The sequence below is a fragment of the Canis lupus genome, chromosome 11, assembly GCF_011100685.1.
Source record: "Canis lupus familiaris isolate Mischka breed German Shepherd chromosome 11, alternate assembly UU_Cfam_GSD_1.0, whole genome shotgun sequence".
NCBI lineage: Eukaryota > Metazoa > Chordata > Mammalia > Carnivora > Canidae > Canis > Canis lupus.
Window position 1 is genome coordinate 52461558 of NC_049232.1, and position 21711 is coordinate 52483268.

General features: G+C 50.6%; 2 protein-coding genes across 2 annotated transcripts; one reads left to right on the top strand and one right to left on the bottom strand.

The window, feature by feature from the left end:
- The first annotated feature begins 352 nt into the window (after window positions 1-352).
- On the top strand, window positions 353-4704 carry TESK1 (testis associated actin remodelling kinase 1). Its single transcript, XM_038552743.1, has 10 exons — window positions 353-586; window positions 699-820; window positions 951-999; window positions 1523-1669; window positions 1997-2079; window positions 2256-2346; window positions 2601-2684; window positions 2837-2926; window positions 3068-3182; window positions 3516-4704. The coding sequence occupies exons 1-10, from the start codon at window positions 368-370 to the stop codon at window positions 4400-4402; spliced, it is 1887 nt and encodes a 628-aa protein (XP_038408671.1). The 5' UTR covers window positions 353-367; the 3' UTR covers window positions 4403-4704.
- On the bottom strand, window positions 4626-12462 carry CD72 (CD72 molecule). Its single transcript, XM_038552744.1, has 9 exons — window positions 12231-12462; window positions 12037-12144; window positions 11306-11377; window positions 10670-10759; window positions 9790-10125; window positions 6868-7019; window positions 6125-6243; window positions 5261-5407; window positions 4626-4982 (listed from the first exon to the last, which is right to left on the bottom strand). The coding sequence occupies exons 1-8, from the start codon at window positions 12310-12312 to the stop codon at window positions 5266-5268; spliced, it is 1101 nt and encodes a 366-aa protein (XP_038408672.1). The 5' UTR covers window positions 12313-12462; the 3' UTR covers window positions 4626-4982; window positions 5261-5265.
- Window positions 12463-21711: the final 9249 nt, after the last annotated feature.

The window sequence follows — 21711 nt, forward strand, 5'->3', positions numbered from 1 at the left end:
GGCGAAGCGGAGCAGCGGCCGCCCGCCCGCCCGCCAGCCCGCCCGCCTCCGCCTGCGGGGAGCCCGCCCGCCGCCCGCCGCCCGCCGCCCGCCTGCCCGCCGGCGCCCAGGAGAGCCGCCGCCACCGCCCGGCCCAGGCCCAGGCCCAGGCCCTACGCAGAGCGAAGCGGAGCGGCGTCTACCCGGGCCCTGCAAGCCGGCGCGGCGGGGGCGGGCCCAAGATCTTCCGCGGATCTTCCATTCTCCAGGGCGGGAGCGGGAGCCCCGGCGTCCGGGATCGGGCTGGGCGCACGCCCATGGCAAGCGCGGCCTGCCCGGGCCCCGGGGACCCTGCCATGTGAGGCAGGCCCGGGCTGGGGGCCCGGCCATGGCCGGGGAACGGCCCCCACTGCGGGGCCCTGGGCCAGGGCCCGGAGAGGCGCCGGGGGAGGGGCCCCCGGGGCCGGGGGGCACGGGTGGAGGCCCTGGCCGGGGCCGCCCCTCCTCCTACCGGGCTCTCCGCAGCGCCGTGTCCAGCCTGGCGCGCGTGGACGATTTCCACTGCGCCGAAAAGATCGGGGCCGGCTTCTTCTCTGAGGTCTATAAGGTAGGATCAGCAGAGAGGGCAGAGGGGCGGGACCGAGCCTTAGACGGGAGGCTGGAACTAGGGGACCCAGACCCGGACACCCCGCGCGACCTGGCGGATCTGCCGTCCCCAGGTTAGGCACCGACAGTCAGGGCAAGTCATGGTGCTGAAAATGAACAGACTCCCCAGTAACCGAGGAAACACGCTACGGGAGGTGCAGCTGATGAACCGGCTCCGACACCCCAACATCCTAAGGTGAGCGGCCCCGGCCGCTTGCTGAGAAGCTTGCTGGGAGAAGAGGAAAGATCCCGCGGGAAAAGCGGGAACTGTAGAGGGGCCTGGACTCTTAACAGTCTACCCTTCTATCTTCCCCATCCCCTTCCAGGTTCATGGGGGTCTGTGTGCACCAGGGGCAGCTGCACGCTCTTACAGAGGTGAGGATGGGCCCGGAAGGAGGGGACCACCACCACCACCACCACCACCACCACCACCACCGCCACCACCTAGGGGGGAGAGAGTCAGGGCCAAGTGCATCTACAGAGGAATAATGAGAGGCAGCAGGACCTCCTCCCATGAGAGGCTTCCCTGAACTTCCCTTTGGGCTAACCACAAATAAAATGCCTCAGTTGGTTACATTCTCTATGTGTGCTCTAACAGTGCTGTCCAACAGAACTTTCCACAGTGATGAAAATGTTCTACAGCTGCATGTGGCAGTAGAAATATGACTAGTGTGGCTGAGGAACTAAATGTTTAATTTTATTTGAACTTAATAATTTAAACAGTTGTTCATGTCTTGGACAGGACAGCCCTAGAAGATGAGTGGGGAGGGACCTTAGAGCACAGACTCACCCTTCTGACCTTTGCGATCCTCCTGAGTGTCCTCTGACTTACAAGTGGGAGACCTAGAGTACAGATGGAAATCTTGACACTCATTCTTCATCTCCTTCTATGCCCCAGTATATGAATGGGGGGACCCTGGAACAGCTGCTCAGCTCCCCGGAACCTCTATCCTGGCCTGTCAGGCTCCGCCTGGCTCTGGACATTGCCCGTGGCCTGCGGTACCTGCATGCCAAAGGTGTATTCCACCGAGACCTAACATCCAAGGTAGGCTGGCCAGGTGAATAGAGGCATGAAAGGGATTTGAGACTGTTACACTATAACTGGCCCCCTGATGTTGGAATGTGGATAGTAGACAAGTTACGATGTTGGAGTAACAAGGCACTGGAGAATGGGGACTGGGGGGGAGGGAGCTCTGAGGGGCTAAGCATGCTATGTTTGAAGTGATAATATTGAAAGATTGGGGTACACTGGAGAACTGGGAGGTCAGAGAGAGTTGAGGTTACTCTGGAGTGATAGGGCTTTAGGGTATATATACTAGGAGATCAGAGAACAGAAGGTGATGGGTATGTGGGGATGCTATGTGTATGTCAGAACTGTCTGATACGACGGGAAGACCGAGGCTTCACGGCTGTTGTGGGTGACTTCGGGCTGGCTGAAAAGATTCCTGTGTATAGGTGAGGTGAATGCTCCTGTGCCCCCCCAAAAAAAACTTTCTAGAAGGTCCCTATCTAAGTGAAGCCCCCAGAGACAGTTCCTTTGGAGTGGGGAGGGGGCTGACCTCATCCCCTTTTGTTTAGGGGGGGGGTGTCTGAGTGGGATGTTTCTGATCACTCTGCCCCTACCCCTGCAGGGAAGGGGCAAGAAAGGAGCCATTGGCTGTGGTAGGTTCTCCATACTGGATGGCTCCAGAGGTGTTGCGGGGTGAGCTGTATGATGAGAAGGTAAGACATCAAGCCTTCAGATTCCAAGGCCTTCCAGGGACCCTTGAGATACTTTTATAAGGCCCCATCCCAAGTTCTTTAACAGCCATACTGAATATTTAGGAGACCCCCAAACCCCCCCCCCCTCAGCCCCTCATAGGCACCTCTCCAACACATGAAACCAGCAAGACTTCCCCCAAATTCTGGCATATTCTGACAAAATCCTGACATGAAAACTATCAGTTCCTCCCAATGACATTCTCTCCTCTTCCCAGGCCGATGTCTTTGCATTTGGGATTGTCCTCTGTGAGCTCATCGCGAGAGTACCTGCAGACCCGGATTACCTGCCCCGAACTGAGGTGAATGATGTCTCCAGGTTTGAAAAGGAGGCACGCCAGACTGGGCAGCTCTTAACCAAGGAGGGTTCCCTGGAGGTTGAGGTCCTGATTGGGGGTCAGAAGGAGAACCCAAGGGAGGCAGACTTGAAGGCTCCGCCTCTCTGTTCCTGCAGGACTTTGGCCTGGACGTGCCTGCTTTCCGGACCCTGGTGGGGGATGACTGCCCGCTACCCTTCCTGCTCCTGGCCATCCATTGCTGCAGTGTAAGAGCCTCACTCTCTTTCTGCCCACCACCCCCATCCGTCAGTTGGCAAGGCTTTCCTGCTCCAGGTGGTGGGAGGAAAATGTAGAGACCTTCTTTTGGAGGAGCATTGAATGAAGCTATCCCTGTTTCCACCCATCAGATGGAACCTAGCACTCGTGCTCCCTTCACCGAGATCACCCAGCACCTGGAATGGATCCTGGAGCAGCTGCCTGAGCCAGCCCCTGTCCCCAGGGCTCCCCTGACACACAATCAGAGTAAGTGAGCATGACCCTGACCCAACTGAATTCCTTTTGCCTCTCTTCCTTAGAATTCAAGGAATTAAGACTACGTGTATTTGAGTTGAGAAGTGGGAGTGGTGAAAGGATATCTCAAATAAGACATTTTCAAATTCTAGAGCCAAGGGAGGGAAGAAGGAAAGAAGAGGTAAGGGAGGGCTAGAGGTGACATCCCCCCCTCTCCCCGTCCAGAGTACCCAGTGGGACTCCCTCTTATAAGCTCTAGTCCCACCAACCTCCTGGTGAATAATGAGGCCTCAAGGAGCTACAATGAATGCTGAGAACAGTAACCACAAACTTCTCTGTTTACAGGGTCTGTTTCAAGAGGGGGTCCCTCAGCCACACTTCCTAGGCCAGACCCCCGGCTTTCCCGAAGCCGGTCAGACCTCTTCCTGCCCCCATCACCAGAATCACCCCCCAACTGGGGGGACAATCTGACTCGAGTCAACCCCTTCTCACTCCGGGAAGACCTCAGGGGAGGCAAGATCAAGCTGTTGGACACACCCAGCAAGCCAGTTGCCCCCCTGCCCCTTGTACCGCCATCACCACTGCCCTCCATGCAGCTGCCCTCAGTGACCGCTCCAGAGACCCTGGTCCAGCCTGGGACACCTGCCCGTCGCTGCCGCTCACTACCATCATCCCCTGAGCTTCCCCGACGTATGGAGACAGCACTGCCAGGTCCTGGCCCTCCCACTGTGGGCCCCTCGGCTGAAGAAAGAATGGAGTGTGAGGGCAGTAGCCCTGAGCCAGAACCCCCAGGACCGGCTCCCCAGCTGCCCCTGGCCGTGGCCACAGACAACTTCATCAGCACTTGTTCCTCGGCCTCCCAGCCCTGGTCCCCTAGACCAGGACCTGCCCTTAACAACAACCCCCCAGCTGTGGTGGTCAGCTCCCCGCAAGGCTGGGCTGGGGAGCCGTGGAACCGGGCCCAGCATAGCCTTCCCCGGGCAGCGGCCCTGGAGCGGACAGAGCCCTCGCCGCCCCCTTCAGCTCCCCGGGAGTCTGATGAGGGGCTGCCTTGCCCCGGCTGCTGTCTTGGCCCTTTCAGCTTTGGCTTCCTATCCATGTGCCCTCGCCCCACACCAGCTGTTGCCCGCTACCGCAACCTGAACTGTGAGGCGGGCAGTCTCCTCTGCCACCGAGGGCACCACGCCAAGCCTCCCACACCCGGTCTGCAGCTGCCTGGGGCACGCTCTTAGCGGTGGGGCCTGTGGTCTCTGGCCTCCAACCTTGGCCTTCAGGATGCCCCGTGAGGACAGAGCACACACATTGGATGGTGCCAGCCCCAGATGGGCTGACCGCCTCCTCTCCCCACATAGAGGAACCTCAGCATGGACTCACGAGACAGAACATTTCCTCTCTGGCCCCTGGGCTTGCTCTCCCGTGGGCGATCACTGAACCAGACAAAGCATTGCTGACACATGAGACTAACACGTGCAAATTATTTAAAAATATTTCAATAAAACTGCCTGGCTGGCTCCGGGCTGCCCTTATCCACTCAGCCCATGCGCCCTCCTCCACCCTCCCTGCAAGTCCACAATGGGAAATTCCTCGGGAGGCCAAAATCTCTTCTGGAGACTTCTTCACCCAGTTCCCAAAGCACTCCAGTTTCTGGGATGGGATTTCAAGCAGACAGCAGGCTGGCTAGGAGTGTTGGGCATGGATCAGCCCTTGGCTGGGCACTGTCCAGGCAGAGTGGGGGCATGCTGGAGGGAGATGATCTTAGGGTGTGCAGATGGCAGTCGGGTGAGGGCCACAGGCTCTTGTTGGCATAAGTACCTGTAAGAGTAAGGCGTCAGTGAGCTCAATGGTTGTTGCTAAGGACACATCCAGCTCATCCCACCTCCCTGGACAGCCACATTGGCAGCCTCCCAGTGGTTCTAAGCCTTCCCTGCCCAACCTCCCCCCCCCCCCGCCCCCGCCCCCACCAAACAGACCGAGATTCTGAAGGCGGTAGAGGTGACCAGCTCTCTTGGGCATAAATTTTACCCCTGCTCTGAGTCCCTTTCCCTGCCTGCTCCCCAACTCCAATGACTCAGTGGATCCCTCATGCTTACCCAACTCAGGTCAAAATGTGGTCCTCATCCGGATGCTTGAAAGCTGCCATCTCACAGATGCAGGGAAGAAGAGAAGTACAGACCTCCGGCAGCATTTTTAGCCGACTACTTTGTACCTTGTAACATCTTGAGACTTGACCATAATACCTAAAGGGTGGTGAAGTAGAACTGGGATAAGCTCTGCCCCCCCACCCAAGCCCACCCTCCCTTTTCTCCCCTTGCCCTGCGTTAAACACCATGAAGTCCTAACCCGCCTTGCCTGCCTAAGGCCTCATTTGAGTGTGGTTCAGGGACAGATGTCTACTCTAACCCAAAGAGGCTTTGGGCCTGGGGGAAGGAAAAATCACCTAAGATCTTAAAAATGGAAACTCCAGTTGGGGAATGTAGATGACTCCCCTGTCTCAGGGTCCCTGGAGTTGATCTTCAAAGTTGCCTCACTGCTCCCTACCTCACCTAAGGCAACTCTAGTCCCCCGAGAGGCCCTGACTGAGAAGGTGCCACCTCAGTTTGGGTAGCCTTGTCAATGGATGGGAAGTTAGAATGCCAGGGTTTATGAGCTATGAAGTCCTAGCTAAAGCCTCAGCTGCTTCAAGACAAAAATGATGTGGGTCCCAACCTAGTAACTTAAAAAAAAAAAAAAAGTACCTGAGACTGCCAGGTACTGGGGAGGGGACAGTGAATAAGACTGTCCTAAAGAGTTATTAAGTAAAGGAAAAGGATTAGTAGGTAATTACAATATTGATTTGCGAAAGAATTTTGGGGGTAGGACCTCCCAAAACTTTGGGAGCAGAAGGGGAATCTCATTGCTATGTCTTTATGAAGGAATTATGAGTTGAATATTCCCAGGAGTCCTAACAGACTTACCCAGAGCCTCTTTTATTGTCAACCTGCTGCCACTTCTTAAGAAAGCTGTGAACAACCCAAAATGAACCAGGCGGACTAATTTGTGTCAACATCTTCCACGCTCTGTTGCCGTATGCAATCTGAGGGGCGATTCAGAGAGACAAGAGGTATGTAGAGAATGATGAGGAATATTCCAGTGGATGGGGGACAGCATAGGATGGAGGGGATGTGGGCTGATGGACGAAAATGAACACTATAAGGAGGTCCCTGAGCTTTGACAAGAGGACTGTCTCTGTCTGACATGCATAACATCACCTCATCGGTGACCTGTCCCTGCTGCCTTCAAGTGCCACCTTGCAGATGCAGGCTGGCCCTTCAGTTCACCTTGCTGCTGGGTAAGAATTTCTGCTAGTCTTTGAAGGGGAGTCCTTCTGTGGGCTGCTCTGATCATAAGGAGCCAATCCCTACAATCCAGCCCACCAGATATGGGATCTCTCTGCTTGAGAGGCCAAGAGAGTCAAAGAATCTGTTAAACAGCCCTGTAGTGTTGACCAGAAAGCCAAGGTGAGAAACAGGTTAAAGTAAAGAAGGTTCATGAGCTTCAACTCTCGTGCCAACTCCAGTCAGTTGGTAGGGGCTGCCTGGAGCAGTGTGCTGAGAAGCTGCACAGAAAAGGGACGCATGCAATGCCATTCCTGACTCAATGACATCTACCCCTTTACTTCACAGTACCCACTACAGTCTGCCAGTAAGGGTATGCTTACCGGATGAGAATAAACATAACTTTCACTGAATTCAGCCAGGTCAGAGGACAGGGATTTACAGTGATTTCGGCTCTCCTCCCAACTTCTCTCCGTATATGAGATGTAAAAGCAACTCCTCTCATTCAGTATCCATCCCATGGGACAGCAGTTGTCTACAAACCAGAGAGAATGTGACAGCACAGCCCAGACCCGAAGGGAGATCTCTCTGTTTGGGAGGAGACTGACGACCCTGCAATCTGGTCGCTAACAGTGCCCACCTTGGTCTAATCCCAGCATCTTCACTCATTCCTAGCCCTTCGTCTTTGCGGATCTGTATTGGGCCTCCCCTGGTAATCCCATTCCTATGCAGATTTAGTAAAAGTCTTTAATATTCACAACAGCACTCCTTAACAACAGTCTGAGGGGTTTATCTTAATAGGGTGGTGATACTATTCTCAATTTCTGAATGATTGCAGTCCCCTCACCCCCTACACTTTGGCTGGCTTCACCTGGGCCGCCCCATAAGTGTTCATCAGCCTCTTATTCATCTCAGGAGCTCCTTACAGCATTCCTCACTGCATATTCGAAACTTGCCCACACCCTCCAAGTTGCCAGCCACCTCCTTCCCCCTCTCTCCACTCTTCCACAAGTAATAACTTTGGTTCTTGTACTGCTGAAATCGTCAGACACTTGATGTGAACTCTCTCCATTTCCCTCCCTTCCACCTCAAAATCCAACTCTTCTCTGTTCCTGATTATCTCTAAGCAATAAACATCCCTCTTACCCTCATAGCCCATACCCCAATCTGAGCTCCTCATCCCAACCCACATCTCTCATTGCTTTGTTCCATGAGTCCTACCTGTGTCACTCAAAGATCCTTCCTTCCCCAGCTCCCTCTCTTCTATCTACATTTTCTCATGTCCTCGCCCAGCTACCCTCTTGAGTTTCTGTCCTATGGCAACTAAAAAGAATACAAAGTCAGTGTGGCCAAATGAAAGAGGGTGAAGGGTAAGTGGCATGCTGAAAGATAGGCAGGGATCTTGGAAGCCAGGCCAAGGATTTTCTTATTTTCATATTACCAGGAAGAGTAAGTCAATGTTGGGTTTTACATAGAGGAATTTTGTTATTGGCTATATTCCAAGTGTTTGGGCACAGTGCTGGACATATATAGTGTGCATTCCATAACTTTTGATGTGATTAATTAACTGGAATGACATGATCAGATTTTCGTTTTGAAAGGACTGCCCTGGCTGCCACATGAAAAGTGGATGGGGGGATCCCTGGGTGGCGCAGCGGTTTGGCGCCTGCCTTTGGCCCAGGGCGCGATCCTGGAGACCCGGGATCGAATCCCACGTCAGGCTCCCCGTGCATGGAGCCTGCTTCTCCTTCTGCCTGTGTCTCTGCCTCTCTCTCTCTCTCTCTCTGTGACTATCATAAATTAAAAAAAAAAAAAAAAAGATTTAAAAAGAAAAGTGGATGGGGACGGCAGGGGTGAGGATGGGGGTGGAGAGGGATGTTTAGGAGAAATGATGCAGCAAGTTGTTGCCTTTATCCTTGCAAAAGATGAGGGTGAGCAAAAATGTGAATGGACATATAGATTCGGTGGTGAAAAATGGAGGGAATTTTTCTGACAGAGTAAGGCACCTGCTGAAAGTGACAGAGAGGATGGTAGGGTAAGGAGCCATCATAGAGAGCAAGCCGAGCACTGCACAGCTTCTGAGCAGCACTGAGCAACTGGCTGAGGTTGAGGCTAGCGTTTTGGCGGCACCAAGCAAATGCTTGCACAATGTGGAACACTTGGGTGCAGGCCTGGGCAAGGTGGGCAGTTCATCCAGAGCTGAGATTGCCAGTCTGTGCACCAGGACAACAGAAAAAATGAGTGGTTGAAGTGGTTGAAGTGATGGGTCCCAGAAGCCAAGATGGGTGGAGAGAAGTGACAGCTGATGCAAAGCGAAGAAATGGGAGATGTGGGTTGGAGGCCTCACTAAGGTTAAAGAAGGTGGGGAAAGCCTGGAGGAGGCAGCTGCAGTCAGCGTGGAGGTCTGAAACCAGCCTTCGAGCAGAAGAGCAGTTCAGGATGCTGAGGGAATGGGGGCAGCGATGCCTGTGACTTAGGGTCAATGAGAATGAGAAGGCTAAAGACATGAGAGCTGGGTGTCTGCACATCATCTCACCGTCTTAAGCCTTGGGGGAGTATCCCAATGCCCCCTGAGCTAGACAGAGCCTAACCTGGACCATAGGTAGCCAGTCCACAAACATTCCAGTCACCTAGGGCCCGGTTCCCTGCCTCAAACCTCAGCCTGCTTCTTGCCCAGCCTCTCCCCTTTTATGCGGCCTCCTCCCTCATCCCCCCCCCCCCCCACACACACACACACATACTGCCTGGGCTCCTGCCTTCAAAATAGATGAACTCTCCACCCCAGCTCCCTACCCCACATTACCCCCACCCACCTCATCCTGAGTGCTACCCACGCTTGAGAGCTTTAGCTACCTTGCCCCACCACCAGCCTGCACTTCATCAATCAGTAATTTTTAACCCCTGGGGAATCTCAGATGTAGCGAGAAATAATTAAAGCTACAGACCCTCTTTTTAGAAAAATGTGTAAACAACCAATTTCACAACCCAATTCAGGGGCTTCTCAGATCTTTGACACTGATATCAAGCCATGGGAGACCTGAGTTTGGTGCTTTGGACAGTGTGATCTGCATTGTTGGCTGCCACCCTCCTCCCTCCTGCAGGATCTGCCTTAGAGTTAGGTGAGTCACCCTAAATCTGGAATGCACCTTGATCCTCCTCTCTGTTGGCCACCACTCTCATTTGCTATCCCTTTCCTCAACAACCCAATGGCTCCCTGCCAGATAGACCCCTGCCAGGAGTGTCTCTTCACTTCAATCCATCCCTCACAGCAGACCCTCCCATCTCTCCTCTCCCGGAGCAGATACCTGATAAGGGGCATCTGAATAAGAGCTTCAGTGTGTCCTGAAAGCTGCTCAGCCTCTGCTCCAAGGTCTTCCTTTGCTCCTCCTCACTTTGCAAGGCCTCCTTTGTCTTCTCCCTCTCAGACTGGCAGGCCTGTAACTGCTCTTGGGTGGCCTGGCAAACCCTCTGTTCCTCCTGTAGTGCTTCCTGACTCTGGGCTAGTTCCCTCCTGGACCCCTGTAGATCCTCTTCCCTCTTCCCCAACTGGGTTATCTTCAGGTGGAGCTGCTGCCTTAGGCTGCTGTTAGTGGTTTCCAGAACCCTGTTGGTCTGCTGGAGCTGCTGAGAAACCTGCAGATCTGTTCGGCCATAATGAGAGATTTGAAGAACATCTTCTTCAGCTATGCCCTGGTACCCTGACTCTTCAGCGTCAGTCCTTTTTCTGCTTCTTTTTTTTTTTTTAAAGATTTATTTATTTATTTATTCATGATAGACACAGAGATTGAGAGAGAGGCAGAGACACAGGAGGAGGGAGAAGCAGGCTCCACGCCGGGAGCCCGAGGCAGGACTCGATCCCAGGACTCCAGGATCGCGCCCTGGGCCAAAGGCAGGCACCAAACCGCTGAGTAACCCAGGGATCCCCGTTTTTCTGCTTCTTGCAAATTTTTGCATAACAGGCTGAAATGTAAGATCTGACTGCCTAAAGCTTAAGGAGGTACTGGGTTAGGTAAGGACAATTTAGGAAGACATGGCACTCTAAAACAGACCTGGCTGGAAACCAGACAAAAAGCTAAGCATGTAGTGGTAGTGACTGGGCCCTGCCCAGAGGAAGGGCAGCTGTTGGGGAGAGTAGGGGAGAATATTGCTCAGGGTACATGGGCAGTGGGGGACAGTCATACTCACAGTGCACTCCCAGGCAGATGGTGGCCACCCCCAACAGCAGGCAGGTGAGGAGCAGGCCAAGAAAGAGGTACTGCATACAGGCTGCACGGCCTTAGGGAGACAGTGGGATGAAGGGCAGAGAGCCCCAGGAAAGTTTGTAGGCTGCGGGGCTGGGTGAGTGGGGATATTCACGGGAAAGAGTATCCCTCAGAGGACTGGTGCTGGTATGGTGGGGTTCGTCGGGTCGTGAGTTTCCGCAGGTAGCGGAAGGAAGGTGTTCCAGAATAAGGGCTGGAATCGTTACTGGTAAGGATTGAGGAGCGATACCTGGTGGGATGGGAACAAATCCCAGACGGGGACAGAGGACAGGGGGTATGTGCACGGGGACACCGTAAAGGGGGAGGAGGGAAGATCTGGGTCAACCTGGGGGAATGATACACACGGGTATGGGGGTGAAGGGGCGGGGAGGGGGCCTCGGGGCTGCCCGCCGCGCCCAGAGCGCTGCTCCCCGAGCTCACTCCCGGGAGCCGACCCGCGCACCGCCGGGCCCGGCACCGGCCCAGGCCAGCCCCCCCGCCGCGCGACCCTCGCCGCCCCCCTGCGCTGCCCCGCCCTGCAGCCGGGGGCGCGCGCCGGCGGGGAGGGCCCGCGACTCACCCGCGAGGAGCCGCCCGGCAGCCGGTGACGTCACGGAGCCCCAGGACGCAGTTGGCTGCTCTGCCTGGAGCCCTGCGGACCCGCGGCGACTTGAGTTCGAAGTCGGGAAGCCCCGGGAAATTCCCCTTCTTCCCACCAGCTCCCCCTCTCCCCTTCCCCGGCGCCCCCCCCCCCCCCCCGCCCCGTCCCCAGTCCGGTCCCGGACGCCTTCGGCGACGTCTGTGATGCTCGGGGACACCCTTAGCACTCTCCGGAGTCCCGCATCTCCCCCAGGACTCCTGTCTCTCCTGGGTCTTACTGCATCCGCTCTCCCGGGACCCCCTCCTTTCCCTCCTGGGTCTCCCCTTAGGTTTCTTTCAGCACTGCCCGCATCCGCGTTTCCCAACCGTCTCCCCAGAAGTGCTCTCATCCCTCTCCCCTACCCTTTCTCTGTCCCGTGACTTCCCGTTTCCCATCCGAATTCATCTCCTCACAGGGGCTGCCCCAATCTCTCCCCGCAGCCCCTGTCACCCCTTTGGGATCTCCACCTTGGCCCTGGGCTCTTTATTCTTCCCTGGCTCCCATTTATCCACGGGTCATTCTTCTCTCTCCTAAGCACCCCCTCCTTTCCCAGGGATATTGTGCCGCCCCCCCACCCCCACCCCAAGGATACCTGGACTCCCAGCTCAAGACACAGACACACGCTCACACAGCCCGCCCGGTCACACACACATTCTCTGGGCTCTCCGTACCTGCTTTGTCTCCTACTCCAGAAGAAGCCAAACTCAAGGGCCCACCTGAGACTGAGGACACTTGTACATTCTCATAGGTAAGCTCCTCATCCTCATCAGTCCCTGGGTCTGAAGAGAGAAATGGTGGAGGTGAGGGTGGGGTCATGAGGGAGCCTGGGGATGCGGAATCAAGGAGATGCCTTGCCCACCCTTACCCTGTCCTAACTGGCTGGAGATGCTTTTCTTCAGGGGAGCCTTCACGAACCGCAGGTCTGCATAGGTGATGGCCTCAGCCATTGCCCTGAGCAACCCGGCTCCCACCCGTCTACCCTTTCTTCCACCAGCCCCAGAGCTTCCCACTCTCCCCTCTGTCCCTTCACACTCGGAGGCTCTGTCTTCCTTCTGTGACTGCACAGCTTAGTGCTTTACCCTCTGACTTCCAGTTGCAAAAGAGGAAGATGTCAGCAAGTGTCAGACACAGATGGGTTCAATGAAGCATATGGCATCCTTGAGCCTCTGCCAGAGGGACAGGGGATGGGAAACTGAAGTCCAGAACATGGGGTTGCAGCATGGAGGTGTCACTGGATCACTATTCAGGCCCATCCCTGTGTCCTGCCTGTGCTCCCCCTTCATGCACCCCAGACCCGCTTTGGCAGCGCTGGGCTCTAAATACTTGTCCTCCTGGTCATCTACCCTGATTTGCCCTATGCTGCTCTGTCCATGGGCTTATCTATGTGTTGTCAGAGCTCTTTGGTGCCTGACTAAACCCAGAGGATCTCCCCAGTCATTGCTGCAGAGTGGAGCTCCAGCCTCCACATCATATTGGAGGGGTCCTAGTGTGGAGCCCTTGCTCCTCATCATCCTGGGGTTCCCAGCAGGTATGGGTTCCCAGAAAGGGGCCCTCGATTTGGTGGAGCTCATTTCCCTATCAGTTTGGAGGCTGGTGGGCGGGGGGAGACCCTCCCACTCCTGCTGTTGTCCTGCAGATGCTAAGGATCTCACACATAGGGAGGCTCTCACTCCAAAGCCCTTCCTGAGAATGTGGCAGGCCTTTGGAGGATGCAGAGGAGCTAGGACCACACAGTTTCTCTTCTACAAACTCCCCTAGATTCCCTCTTCACAGCCTTTCCCTGGCCTTGTCCACCCTTGTTCCCTACCCATCACACCGTTGGCCAGTCAGTCCCTTCCTCATCCCATCCTACCCCATGCTGGACTCAGGGCATCCTGTGTCCCAACATCTGAGCTAGATGCAGTGAGCTGAGTCCAGGAGGCACAGGCTTGGGGATAGGCCCGGGCTGGGGGTAAGGATGAGGGACAGCCCCTAGCTCATGCACCTTTGGAAAAGCCTGCAGCACTGACCCCTTATGCACCCTTGTGGGGACCCGGGGGGCAGGTGAACAAAGGAGTTGGGTGGGGATGAGAGGGCAGCAGCTGCTTAGACAGAATGGAGGCAAGGAAACAACAGGGCTGGGTGCTGAGCACACAGACACTGGATTTGAGGCTTTGATATTTTCTTGGTCTGGATTTGGTTGTTTTCTTTTTTTTACTTTCCTAGTAAAGTTCTTTCCTTATAAAGCCTTAACATTGTGCCCTTACACCCAGCCCCGAGGGCAAAGGGGGTATTTGTGGGAGAAGAGTCAGGGCTAGGAGGCCCTCGTGGCTGGTGAAGGCCTGGCTGACAGAAGGGAGGAGGAGGGAGGACTGTTGAGCAGTGGTTCAGAGGTGCTCCCTAACATTCTCTTACCAAGCTATGACTCCAGAAGGGCTTGCTTCCACCGGTGGAAAGAGGCTGAGACAAGACATGATACGTAGGTGGGAAAAAAACCCCCTTGCTGTGGGTGGCATCTGCCCCCGCAGAACCTCTTCACACATTGCACCTGTGGGGAGGAAGAAGGAAGGAGAAAGAGGTCCTCACCACATGCTAGCAGCTGTGGTGTAGGACTAGTGGTGTGTAGAGGGGTGCCATCAGGGCCCCGTGGGGCTCCTGAGAGCTCTGCTCGACAGCACCACCCAGCCTTCCCAGAAAAAGGATCTAGTGCAGTAGAAAAGTACAGTTGTCACCTGAGAATAGGCAGGTGTACATGTGTGTGAGTGTGCACGTGTGAGCATGCATCCTTGGATTTGGCCATCTGTGGAGGTGTGTGTGTGTGAGGTGAGAATCTATGGCAAGACCTGCTGGGAGGATGAAGCTCAGAGAATTCTGGGGGCTGAAGGGTGCCCATGATGGCTGTTATCTTTTTCCATGGCAAGGAATGATGAGCCGTTTGTAGAAAAGTCTTAAAAGGCCATGGGGACAGATGATAGATGTATTTATTTTCTCAGGCTCACCATTTCCTAAGGTGACCCTGCAGCTGTTAACCGTCCTTGCTTAATTAAAGTTTCCAACAACCGGGTCCCCTCCCCCAGTCATCCTATCAGGGCTTCCTCCAGAGAACAGACCATGGTGCGTGTTGGTGGCTCCCTGGGGGCCTCAGGGGCCTGTGAGACTGAGTGGGAGCCTATAGAGCAGCTGGGGGCAGGGGTGCAGGGTCAGTCAGGGTACTTGGAGTGGGGTACGGGGGCCAGGGCAGCACCTATGTAGATCTGTTGCAGGAGTATTTGCAGAAATTCAGTAAACTGTAGATAACGCCCTTGTTTTCAGAACCAATACACAAGTGAACATGGCCTGGATAGCAGATAAAATGCCAAACCAAGTTTTCAGTATGTGCTCAAAAATAATAAATAAAACCAAAAGAAAAAAAAAAGAATCAATGGATATGCTGGCTAAATGGGCCCTTGGAAAGGCTTTAGAAGGTAGGGCATCCAAATGCAACCTGAGTGAGTTAGACTGCATTTCCACAATGGCATGGGTGCATTAAGAAGACCTGGCCTGTGTCTCCTTCCTCCTTAGCTCTTTTGGTGATGGTTACACATGCCCTATGACACTCTGCTTTCCTTTCCAGTGCCTTCTTTTCTGAATAGGATGTGAGAGCGGGATCCTTCTTCCCCATGTGTGTCACATGCGGTCTTTGCAAAATTGACATTCACATTACCTTTCAAGACTGGACATCACGAAGGACGCCTGTAACTTAGGCTGGGCCTCACCTGCCCAAATGTCAGGAGAGCCTGCTGGCTTTTTAGAGCCAAGGGGCCAGTGCTGTGCATTTCAGCTTTTCTGTAACCATTAGAGCATGTGAGCATCTACAGGACAGACACCAAAACCCACACCTTGCTCTCTCTTGGCCTCTGCGCTGTGTATTATTACAGGGCTCTGGGTTGGAAAAGTAGACAAGAGGAGGGAGCCCAGCTATGAGGGCACTAGAAAAGAATTTGCTGTGTGGAAAGGGGCTCATCTGTAAAAACTTTGGTGAAATCCAGCTCACATCTAAAAGTAAAAGAAGTCTCCTGAGACCCTGAAAGTCAGGTTATATCCATCTCCGTAACTTTAATCCACCGGTGCCAGGAGGCTCTAATCCATAGACAGATCATGGCAGGCAGGATAATGGCCTCTCCTAAATGTTCACACTTGAATCCCTAGAACCCGTGGATATGTTCTTTTACTTGACAAAAATGTGAATGTGGCTAAGGACTTATTGCATTTGGTAAAACGTCCAAGAGGTATTGAATAATAAGAATAATAGCAAGCATCTCTGTCTAAATGTTTATTTTAATGGAAGTGGTTTTAGTATTTCACCATTGAGGACAATATTTGCTGTTAGGTTTTAGTAAAAAGTCTTTATTATATTCCAGCAGTTTTCCTCTTTTTCATTTTTACTTAGAATTTTTATTAGGAATTGTATTAAATTTTGCTGGCTCTAAATATTAAATATGGGAGCTTTTTTCTTTTCCTGTAGTTTTGACTAGATTAAATGGCATAGAAATTATCATTATTTAAGAATAAACAAAACTTGGGTGTCTGGGTGGTTGGTTTAGTTAAGCATCTGACTTTAGCTCAGATCATAATCTCAGGGTCCTGGGATTGAGCCCCATTTCAGACTCCCTGCTCAGTGAGGAGTCTGCTTCTCTCTCTCCCTCTGCCCCTTCCCCCTGCTTGTTCTCTCTCTTTCTCTTTTTCTCTCTTTCAAAAAAAAGTAAGAATAGATAAATCTTAGTTCTGGTCCCCTTTGAATGCAGTCTTTCCAAAAATAGGTCTATAATCACCTTCTTATTCTAATCTTTTCTAAGGTAGGTTGAGCTATTCAAGCTTTCTTCTTTCTCTTGGGCCAGTTTTGGTCATTTACAATTTTCTTGAAATGTATCCATTTCCTCTAAATATTCTTTTCTTTTTTAAATATTTTATTTATTTATTCATGAGAGACATAGAGAGAGAGGCAGAGACATAGGCAGAGGGAGAAGCAGGCTCCATGCAGGGAGCCCGATGTGGGACTTGATCCCCAGACCCTGGAATCACGTCCTAGGCCCAAGGCAAATGCTCAACCACTGAGCCATCCAGGCGTCCCGCATCCCTCCTCTAAATTTTCAAGTTAGTTGATGAGAAATTTTAAGTTGCACATTTATATACTTTTTTTAATGTTTTGTTTCTCGGAACTAATCTTGCCTTTTTTACTCTTTTTTTCTCTGTGCTTATAAGAGATTTGTCTACTTTATTAGCCGTTTTATTTTTAAAATTTTAAAAAGATTTTACTTGGGGGATCCCTGGGTGGCGCAGCGGTTTGGCGCCTGCCTTTGACCCAGGGCACGATCCTGGAGACCCGGGACCGAGTCCCGCGTCGGGCTCCCGGCGCATGGAGCCTGCTTCTCCCTCTGCCTATGTCTCTGCCTCTCTCTCTCTGTGTGACTATCATAAATAAATAAAAATTAAAAAAAAAAGATTTTACTTATTTATTTGAGAGTGAGCACTAGCGGGGCAGCGGCAGAGAGAGTAGCAGAGGAAGGAGAAGCAGGTTCCCTGCCATGCAGGGTTCAATCCCAATCCCAGGTGCTGCGCTTGATCCCAGGACCCTGAGATCATGACCCAAGCTGAAGGCAGATTCTTAACCCACTGAGCCACACAGGTGCCCAGGTGCCCCTTTATTAGCCCTTTTAAAGAACTTTTTAAAATTTATGCTTTTTAGTATAAACAAAACAAAAAGTTTGTTCTCCATTTCATTCATGTCAGCTTTTAATATTTCCTGATTAATTTTGGTTTCTTACTCTTTATAATTTATTGAACTAAATACTCCCCTTATTCTCTCTCTCTCTCTCTCTCTCTTTAAGCTTGCTATCTTATAGCATTTCAGAGATACAGGGTAATTAAGAGGGTATCCAGTCTTACACTATTTTTTCATTCAGTGTTTACATTTTGTAAATACTATAATGTTGTTCTCTTTTATTTTTTTTTTGTTGTTCTCTTTTAAAACCAGCTTTATAATATTGTAATTTACATGCAATAAATTTTATAAATTTTAAGTGTACAATCCTATGAGTTTTGATAAATGTATTCAGTCACATAACCACTACCACAATCAAGATACAGAAGATTCCCATCACCCCGAAAGTTCCCTTCTAACCCTTTGCAAGCAATCTTCACACCACTTCTAGCCGGCAACTTAAATTCCCCTCGTCGGATACTAGTATTACAGAAAGAAGTGGCTTCCTGTTGATCTCTCTGGTACTCCTTTCCCATGTCTTTATTTTGAATCTTTCTTGACCACTTTGCTTTAAGTATATTTCTTCTAAGTAGTATTGACCAGAATTTGATTTATAACAAAGTCACAGAGTCTTTTAATGGAATAATTCAGTCCACTCATATTTTTTTTAAGATTTTATTTATTCTTGAGAGACAAAGAGAGAGGCAGAGACATAAACAGAGGGAGAAGCAGGCTCCTCATTGGAAGCCCAATGTGGGACTCGATCCCTGGACCTGGGATCACACCCTGAGCCAAAGGCAGACGCTCAACCGCTGAGCCACCCAGGCGTCCCCACTCATATTTATTATAGTAAGTGATGTATTTGATTTATTTCCATCTTACTTGTTTTTAAATGTGTAAACATTGTTGTGAACTCTTCTTTTCTTTACCTTTGCTGGATTGAATGAATAGCCATTCATCCCATTTTCTCCTTGTTAATTTGGAGTTTGTCATTCTATTAATAGTTGCCATCCCTTGTCCTGTTCTCTTAAATAGATGCATATGATTGTTCTAGAACTATTTCCATCATACTCTACTTATCTTCTACTTCCTCCCCACCATCTAAGATATGGCCTTTAGATTACTTTCACTACCTCTCTCCTCCTCCTCCTCCACCTCCTTCTCCTCCTCCTCCTCCTCCCCCCTCAGATCTTCAGATCTTGGAACGCTCACTTTCCCTCACTGCCTGATTTCAGAGTTCTACTGAGATAACTTAGCCCTTATTAGAATTTCCCTCACATATTCCTTTTGTTTCAAGAGTATTTAGCATTTATGTGACATGTATAAATATATAGAAATATAGATATAAATATATAGATCATGGTTCGTTACACTTCACTGTTTTCTTTCCTCTTCCTTTGAGCTTCCCCTATCTTGAAGTCTGTTCTAATTCATTTGTTGTTTCGTTAAGAGTCTCTTCTTCAAATAATTTCTCACATGAGACAATGAGTGATTTTTGTAAATTTTCACCTTTCTTTCCCCCTTTGTTAGGTCCTGGTTGCAGGCCTTTTCTTTCATTACCTAATGTTCAGTTTTGCTGTCTCAATTGACTTCGAGGGTTGCAAATAAGAACAACTCTCCTTTTTGTCTGGAAATGTGTAACATGCCCCCTATCCTTAGAGTTCAGGAATTTTAACCAAGTATAGGGCTAAGTCTTTTTTCAGCTCAGGGACATCTCATGTTATTATTTAATTATAATATCTCCTCTCCTATTGCTTTTCTCCTGGAACTCCTCAAATTTGCCAGCTAAATCTCCTGAGTCTGTTTCAGTCTCCCGTCTTTCACCACATAATTTGCATCTCCATATCTTTGTTACATGTTTTGAGATATTTCATCTGTTTAATTTTCTGGACCTCTTGTGGGGTTTCAGCATTGACCATCCTTTTTTTTGCTTTATGTATGTAAATTTTTAGTTCTGATATCACAGTTTCTAGTTCAGGGAAATCTTTTGTGTTTGACCTTCACACATTACCTCCCCCAGGCTCTCATTCACTCAGAGATGCATTTGTTTCCTCCAGCAGGTCTGTCCGCCCTCTGATTTGTCTGCGTTTTCCTGGCCTTGAAGGCTGAGAAGGCTGAGAAATTCAATCCACCTGCTAGTGTTTTAGAGAGCTGGAGAGACTCAGCAGAGCCATTGATTGTTCCTGGGAAGCCGGCGGTTTCTGGGACCTGCTGCCTTCCTGAAGGTCCTTTTTCTTGGCTCTGAGGCTGTTCTCCAGACACTTGTCTGCAGGAAATTCTTTCTGCCAGGAACTTACCACAGCCCATTTAAAGTTTGTCCTCTATAGCTGGGAGTTGTCAGAGGGGTTGTAGAAGGGAGAGTTTCATTAGGCTTCTTTTTTTTATTTAAGATTTTATTTTATTTTTTTTTTAATTTTTTTTTTTTATTTATGATAGTCACAGAGAGAGAGAGAGAGAGAGAGAGAGAGAGGCAGAGACATAGGCAGAGGGAGAAGCAGGCTCCATGCACCGGGAGCCCGACGTGGGATTCGATCCCGGGTCTCCAGGATCGCGCCCTGGGCCAAAGGCAGGCGCTAAACCACTGCGCCACCCAGGGATCCCAAGATTTTATTTTATTTTTAATTTAATTTAATTTAATTTAATTTAATTTAATTTTAAGATTTTATTTACTCATGAGAGACACAGACAGAGGGAGAAGCAGGCTCCTCACAGGGAGCCCGATGTGGGACTCAATCCCTGGACTCAGGATCATGCCCTGAGCCGAAGGGAGACGCTCGAACGCTGAGCCATCCAGGCGTCCCTTACTAGGCTTTCCATATACCCAGACTCCCCTTGCTCTAAGTAGTCTCAATATTATTGACAGACACAGCGATAATCACAAGAAGATTTAAAAACAGAAGACAGTAGGTGCCTCTGGGAACTACAAGTGGAAGTAGGAATGGGGTGGAGAGATAGCCTTTTACTTTTTCCCCCCATACTAGGATTTCTCAACCTCAGCACCTTTAACTTTTGGGGGCAGAAACTCTGTATGGTGAGTGGCTGCTGGCCTGTGTGTTGTAGGACGTTCAGCAGCATCCCTGGCCACTACCCACTATACATCAATAGCACACACTCCCCAGCTGTGACAACCAAGCATGTCTCTGCACATTGCCAAATGTTTCCTGGAAGGCAAAGTCACTTCTGGTGGAGAACCACTATTGTATAGCTTTCAGTTCTATTTAATTTTTTTAAACATATGCTCACACTATTCCTATAATTAAACATTTAACTGAGGTCATGAGACAGAGAAGAAAATATGAAGCAGTTGTGAGGAAACAGAAACCAGAAGTTGAGACTTTACAGTAGAGGAGAAGGAAGCAAATTAGCAAAGTAGGAAAAATTTGGGAATAAATAAACAGAAAACCTGTCAGAGAGTCATAGGACGGGAGGAGCAGGAATGGGGAGACCCACATACTCCTGTTACCAAGGTCCCCAGCAATGTTGTGATTGTAGATCCCAAATTCAGCAAGAGTCTGCAGAGGCCCAGTCGTACCATAGCCACTGTTTGGGTGATCCCTATTCCATTTGGCTTCCTACCTGCCCCAGGTGTCCTAACAATAAACATCCCTTCACTTAAGCAAGGCTAAATAAGTGTATTCCTTACAAACAAAGCCCCATAGACTTGGTGTCCAATGATGAGAGGGGCTCTCCACTGTTTGCTGCCAGTAATATATTCACTTCTTAGCATCACACTTTAAGAAAGACTCTGCTCAAGAAAAACAGTGGGAACAATGAGTAGGCTGCAAATAAGGTCTGTAAAAGGAACTCCAGAAAGCTTTTCCCTGGAAGGGGGAAAAAAAGACTTAGGCCATCTATCAGGGCTGTCATGTACAGGAGGGAAAAGGGTAATTATATGATTGTAGCTCAGAGGCAGAACTGATGACAAAAGTAACGGGGAGGGAGATTTTGGCTCCAAATTTAAAAAGCTCTCTCTCTCAAAAAAAAAAAAAACTCTCTCAAAAAGAAAGATTGGAAATGAGCGCTTGCTAAAGTAGTGAGCTGCCTATTCCTGGAAATGTTCAAGAAGAAGCTCGTAGGGTGGCTCCTCCAGTGGATATAAGTTTGGGCCAGATCTTTCCGCCTCCTCCCAGCTATAGAATTCTAGAAATGTAAAAGCCTGGCTAGAGGCACACACCAAGCAGGAACACTGTACAAATGGCATAATAGTGCATTTAAGTTAGAGGAGGGTGGCTAGTGGAAGAGTTGAGCAATAAGGGAAGATCTCAAAGGTTCAGCATCTTCCACTGGCCCTGGTGTGCTGGTCTTTCCCCCACAGATTTTTTTTTTTTTAAGATTTTATTTATTCATGAGAGACAGAGAGAGAGAGAGGCAGAGACACAGTCAGAAGGAGAAGCAGGCTCCATGCAGGGAGCCTGATGCGGGACTCGATCCCAGGACTCCAGCATCATGTCCTGGGCCGAAGGCAAGTCCTAAACCGCCGAGCCACCCAGGGATCCCTCCCCCACAGAATTAGTCAGAACTCGTGGTTGCAAGACATAGAAAAATCTAACTTAGAATGACTTAAGCAAAAAAGTAAAGGTATTAGCTTACATAACCAAAAAGTTCAGGAGGCAAATCTAGCTCTGGG

Coding starts and splice junctions, on each gene's coding strand:
- TESK1 (XM_038552743.1), top strand. CDS start 368: ATGGCCGGGGAACGGCCCCCACTGCGGGGCCCTGGGCCAGGGCCCGGA. Junction 1,000..1,522: donor AGCTGCACGCTCTTACAGAG/GTGAGGATGGGC, acceptor TCTATGCCCCAG/TATATGAATGGGGGGACCCT. Junction 2,347..2,600: donor GTGAGCTGTATGATGAGAAG/GTAAGACATCAA, acceptor TCCTCTTCCCAG/GCCGATGTCTTTGCATTTGG.
- CD72 (XM_038552744.1), bottom strand. CDS start 12,312: ATGGCTGAGGCCATCACCTATGCAGACCTGCGGTTCGTGAAGGCTCCC. Junction 11,378..12,036: donor TGGAGTAGGAGACAAAGCAG/GTACGGAGAGCC, acceptor GCGGGTCCGCAG/GGCTCCAGGCAGAGCAGCCA. Junction 5,408..6,124: donor GACAATAAAAGAGGCTCTGG/GTAAGTCTGTTA, acceptor ACCACCCTTTAG/GTATTATGGTCAAGTCTCAA.